The sequence below is a fragment of the Salmo trutta genome, chromosome 31 (assembly GCF_901001165.1).
Source record: "Salmo trutta chromosome 31, fSalTru1.1, whole genome shotgun sequence".
In the NCBI taxonomy this organism is placed as follows: domain Eukaryota; kingdom Metazoa; phylum Chordata; class Actinopteri; order Salmoniformes; family Salmonidae; genus Salmo; species Salmo trutta.
Genome location: NC_042987.1, coordinates 2,144,713 through 2,150,631, shown reverse-complemented (window position 1 = coordinate 2,150,631; position 5,919 = coordinate 2,144,713). Strand labels below are relative to the sequence as shown.

The 5,919-nt window shown below is 41.7% G+C and overlaps 2 protein-coding genes across 5 annotated transcripts in view; both read left to right on the top strand.

Moving 5' to 3' along the window:
* Positions 1-1,674, top strand: part of LOC115169325 (rho GTPase-activating protein 12) — a 148,017-nt gene extending 146,343 nt beyond the window's left edge. For all 4 annotated transcript variants that reach the window (XM_029724828.1, XM_029724827.1, XM_029724830.1 and 1 more), the window contains one exon: positions 1-1,674. This exon is cut by the window's left edge and continues 610 nt beyond it. The gene's annotated coding sequence lies outside the window, so the exon portion shown is untranslated.
* A 331-nt stretch (positions 1,675-2,005) lies between these two features.
* On the top strand, positions 2,006-5,436 carry LOC115169326 (uncharacterized). The gene is made up of 4 exons (XM_029724832.1): positions 2,006-2,645; positions 2,745-2,828; positions 3,085-3,219; positions 4,987-5,436. Exons 1-4 carry the CDS (start codon positions 2,267-2,269, stop codon positions 5,268-5,270), a joined length of 882 nt encoding a protein of 293 aa, XP_029580692.1. The 5' UTR covers positions 2,006-2,266; the 3' UTR covers positions 5,271-5,436.
* Positions 5,437-5,919: the final 483 nt, after the last annotated feature.

Genomic DNA, 5,919 nt, shown 5'->3' with positions numbered 1-5,919 from the left:
AAAAGACAAAAATCCACTTCTGTCTATACACTGGATTTCCATGGCCAGTACCTGAGTTAGCCTCTCGTCTGGATAGACTGGCCGAAGGATACTGTCCGGATGGAGCGTTGAAGAGAGGACAGACACTATATTATGGTTAGGGTGGAGTAACAACCTTGATATGTTCAGGAAAGGTGGGTCTGTCAGGCAGGCCTCAGTAACCTCAGTCTCCCAACAGTGGCATCAGTATTGCAGGGGGAGGGTCTATCGATCCACTATTCTGGCTGCACTAGACAGTATTTAGCCTACACTGTACAGTATATTTACCTGTTAAGGACATACAGACCAGACTGTATAAAGAGTTCTGTCTGTCTCTTGCTTGGTCTCTCTGTCTGCTGGGACACCTTCAGCTCCTCTACCAACACAATGTCTGTGTCCCAAAACGACTTCTGAACAGAGCTCTATGGGCCTTGGTCAAAACTGAAAATAGTGAGCTATATAGGGAATAGGTTTGGTGGCATTCGGGACTCAAGCAATAAAATACTTTACCTTTTATTTTCTATATGCTGTTCGTTCAGGCACCTCTTCTCTCTGTGGGCTCAACTAGAGAATCAATGAATGTCTGTAAATAAAGTGGCTTTGTCTCCCTCTGCTGTTTCTAAAGTAAAGAGCTGGGAGAGTGTTTCTGCGTCCCAAATGGTACTCTACTCTATATAGTGCATCATCAAAAGTAGTGCACTATATAGGGTATAGGGTGCCATTAGATATGCAGCCGGTATGTACCTGTATGTCATGTAATGAGCTATGTGGTAGACTCTTACCTCCTAATACAGCCCTGTGTGTGTGTGCATTTGTGTGTGCGCTTTCGTGTCTGTGTAAAGGCCACAGCACGCATCAGAAATGACCCATCTCCTCTAAAATACACACTTCTTTTCTCTCTCTCTGGAGATACTGGAAGCAGTCCATTTGACACTACTCAAAGGTAGTCCACTATATAGGGACTAGGGTGCCATTTGGGATGCTACCACTGACTCATGGTTTTACTTCAGCCATTCATACCAAAACTGCTCTGCTTCTCTGGTTTTTAGAACAAGTCCTCTCCTATCAGTCAGATAACTTAAAAACACAGAAATGGTCCTCAGATGTGTATATCTTTGGACTGGTTGTAAATGTATTATAATAAGGCAAGCAACATTTAATAAATACATGTAAGCAACGTGTGTGAATGTGTGTGTATGGACGGGGGACTGATGGACAGGATGTCCGTAATACAGGATGTTGTACAAATGTCTGATAGTACTTAAAGTACGACTTTTTGGTGACCATTAGAAAATTGAGGAAGCAAACATGTATATTTAAGATCCATTCCACAGAAATTATATGAACTGTTTAGGGTTGAAAAATTCCAGTAACTTTCCTAAAATTCCCAGGTTTTTCAGAAATCCCTGTTGGGAGGATTCTCCGGATATTCAGCAATTTCCTCCTGATTCCGGGAACATTCAAACCAGGATTGTTGGAAAGCCTGGGAATTTGGGGAAAGTTACTGGAATTTTACAAACCTAGAACTATTATATGAACTGCGCTTTTAAACGTTTTTGGTAAGTGGCACATTTTGAATGTAATTATTTTCCAAACTGCTGTTCATAACTTCTTTGTTTAATTGGAATAAAGGCCTCCATTGAGACCCTGTAAAAACCTGTGGCAGTCTTGTTTTATCACACGTTCCCGTCTGATATACACACGCACACGTGAGCACTGATACCTTCAACCAAAAATGTGCACGTTTCCTCCATCCATGCACACCATCCATGCACACGAGGCAAAGTTCATTCAGATGGGGCTTGTTGATACTGTATATCATGATATGAGTTTTTGCTGAGAGGGCACATGTCTCTTTAACTTTGTTGCTCGGAAACATTTCTACTTGACTTTTGTGATGAAAAATATGATTAAATCATTCATATACTTCCATACCTAATGATTAGAAAACAATCTCTTGAAATGATAACAAATTCAGCCAAAAGGCAGATTCATTTAATTGTGTCTTGGGAATACACTTATTGGTGTTCTTTGTTCTGCTTTCTGTGTCGCATGGTTTATTATAGGACCAAATCAGATAAGTCATCTTGTGGTGAATCAGTTTGATTTACCGCCTTATTGTTTGGCTTCATATCTGCACGTGTCCCAGTTATCACCAGGTTATAGTTTAAGATGACAGGATATAAAGGGGACAGCTGAGACAATAACAGCAGAAATAACCACAAGAAGAGGAAATCACCATCAAGGAATGAGAATGAAGAGTGTGGTAGCTCTGCTAGTGTTGCTGCACTGCTGTCTGTCTGGAGCCCAGGTCCACAGAGACAGAGACGGAGTCAGTGTGAATGAGATCCATCAGTTTGACTATGAGGATGGAGAGAGCAGAGGGAATGACATTCAGGTTGACAAACAAAGAGCGGAAGCTGCAGCCACAACACACAGCCAGCAAACCTGCCAGCCTGACATCCACACTGTGCTGAGAGAGATGAACACCATGATGGTGGAGCAGAGAGTTGAGCTGAGACACACGAAGACTGAACTGGGAGCCATGGAGGCCCGACTGAGAGCCAGTGAGAGCCAGGTGGAGGAACTGAAATCCAAAGTGGAGGAACAGACTAGAAGGAATGAAGGTTAGCTAAATAATACAGAAGGTAATAATACTAGGTATGGATTATTTAATAAATATGTGACTGTTTATCTCGCACATTGTTTTGTACATCTAATTTCAGCACAAGCAGTGGAACTAAGCTCCATGGAGACTCGTTCTAACATAACTGAGAGCCACGTTGAAGTTCTGAAGAGACATATTGAAGGTAATAGTTAGAGTAATGTTTGAAACACTTTTTAGCATAACGTTTGCCACCAGAAGTGAAACAGCAGACCAGTAATGTTTCCCATGTGCATAAAGCCTAACTAGTTCTGTTAATCGCTGACAAGATGGTTTCATTGTGATGATCTGAATGACTGACCTTATTGTTGATGACATGTTTGATTTGACCCAGAGGTTTCAACATTATTCAGTTTGCAGTTACCAGGAATTAGTAATATTGACTTATCTACATTTGACAGACATAAAGGTGGCTTTCTCCGCCTCACTTGGAGGACCTGTTTTTAGTGGACAAGTTGGACCCTTCAACACTGGAACCACCCTGGTCTACAGAAATGTCTACACAAATATTGGCAACGCTTATAACCCCAATACAGGTACAGTAAATTATATACATTACCTGTTGTCACAGGCACTTTGTAACCAAATTACAGTGCCTTGCAAAAGTATTCACCCCCTTGGCATTTTTCCTATTTTGTTGCATTACAAACCTGTAATTTAAATGTATTTTTATTTGGAATTCATGTAATAGACATACACAAAATTGGTGAAGTGAAATGAAAAAAATAACTTGTTTCAAAAAATTCAAAAAAAAATAAATATGGAAAAGTGGTGCGTGCATATGTATTCACCCCCTTTGCTATGAAGCCCCTAAATAAGATCTGGTGCAACCAACTACCTTCAGAAGTCACACAATTAGTTAAATAAAGTCCACCTGTGTGCAATCTAAGTGTCACATCATCTGTCACATGATCTCAGTATATATACACCTGTTCTGAAAGGCCCCAGAGTCTGCTAAACCACTAAGCAAGGGGCACCACCAAGCAAGTGGCACCATGAAGACCAAGGAGCTCTCCAAACAGGTCAGGGACAAAGTTGTGGAGAAGTACAGATCAGGGTTGGGTTATCAAAAAATATCTGAAACTTTGAACATCCCACGGAGCACCATTAAATCCATTATTCAAAAATGGGAAGAATATGGCACCACAACAAACCTGCCAAGAGAGGGCCGCCCACCAAAACTGACAGACCAGGCAAGGAGGACATTAATCAGAGAGGCAACAAAGAGACCAAAGATAACCCTGAAAGAGCTGCCAAGCTCCACAGCGGAGATTGGAGTATCTGTCCATAGGACCACTTTAAGCCGTACACTCCACAGAGCTGAGCTTTATGGAAGAGTGGCCAGAAAAAAAGCCATTGCTTAAAGAAAAAAATAAGCAAACGTTTGGTGTTCGCCAAAAGGCATGTGGGAGACTCCTCAGACATATGGAAGAAGGTACTCTGGTTAGATGAGACTAAAATCAAGCTTTTTGGCCATTTAAGGAAAACGTTATGTCTGGCACAAACCCAACACCTCTCATCAACCCGAGAACACATCCCCACAGTGAAGCATGGTGGTGGCAGCATCATGCTGTGGGGATGTTTTTCATCGGCAGGGACTGGGAAACTGGTCAGAATTGAAGGAATGATGGATGGCGCTAAATACAGGGAAATTCTTGAGGGAAACCTGTTTCAGTCTTCAAGAGATTTGAGACTTGGACAGAGGTTCACCTTCCAGCAGGACAATGACCCTAAGCATACTGCTAAAGCAACACTCGAGTGGTTTAAGGGGAAACATTTAAATGTCTTGGAATGGCCTATTTCAAAGCCCAGACCTCAATCCAATTGAGAATCTGTGGTATGACTTAAAGATTGCTGAAAACGGGTGGAACCCATCTAACTTGAAGGAGCTGGAGCAGTTTTGCCTTGAAGAATGGGCAAAAATCCCAGTGGATAGATGTGCCAAGCTTATAGAGACATACCCCAAGGGACTTGCAGCTGTAATTGCTGCAAAAGGTGGCTCTACAAAGTATTGACTTTGGGGGGGTGAATAGTTATGCACGCTCAAGTTTTCCGTTTTTTGGTCTTATTTCTTGTTTGTTTCACAATAAAAAAATATTTTGCATCTTCAAAGTGGTAGGAATGTTGTGTAAATCAAATGACAGAAACCCCCCCCAAAATACATTTTAATTCCAGGTTGTAAGGCAACAAAATAGGAAAAATGCCAAAGGGGGTGAATACTTTCGCAAGCCACTATGTATAGTTTCATGTTGTATGTTACTCTGCATCTACAAAAAAAGCCTAAATGTTGTGTTCTGATACAGGGATCTTCACAGCACCAGTGAGAGGACTCTATCTGTTCAGGTTTTACATCTTTGCATGGGGCGATGATTCAGTTCCTACAACCACGGCCTTGTTTAAGAATGGACATCAAATAGCTATGGCATTTGCCCGCCAAGCTGCTGGTAGTGTTAATTCCTCCAATGGAGTGTCACTGCTGCTGGAGGTGGGAGATGTGGTCTACGTGCATCTCTGGGCTGAGCGGCAGATATTTGACAATGTAAATCGCCTCAGCACCTTCAGTGGTCACCTGCTTTTCACTATGTAAGAGGATTGTTGCAGTCATTTTATTTCAATATCAAATCATTTCTGGGTGACAATGAAGTACCTTACTGTGATAGATTTCAATTATAATGGGCAACAATTGCTTTTTAGCAGAAAACTATTTCTCAAGCAAGACGTTTGCTTGGTCTGTGTGTGGTCTGAGTAGAGAAGAGAAAACTGAAAACTAGATTTTATTGGCAGAGGTTTGTAACTCTCTTTGTTATTGGTCTACTATTATTAACCAATTTACTGCATGGTGATGTCACCATGGAAAGCTGAAACTCCCTACCTGAACTTATCCAATAAGAAACATTTGTTTTTTCATTTTCTGTTGCAAAACTTTTTGTTACAGTCTATGGTAATGAATACAACCCCGGCCTACTCTCTGAACACCACCACCACCATGACCATACAGAGCTCTCAACCCAACGCAACCAGACCAAACCCAACCCTCATCTTCCTCTAACCCGTGGTCATTCACAGCACACCTCAGATTCCATCTCCCACAGACCAAACCTGTATGAATACATGGCAAAAACAAAGGTGGACTTATTATCCACGACCAATAAACCAACCAAGTTGCAACTCTTTGCACTTAGCTGCAAACATGTATGCTTCCCCCCTCCTCTTCTCACCATGGCTGGATTTGTGGG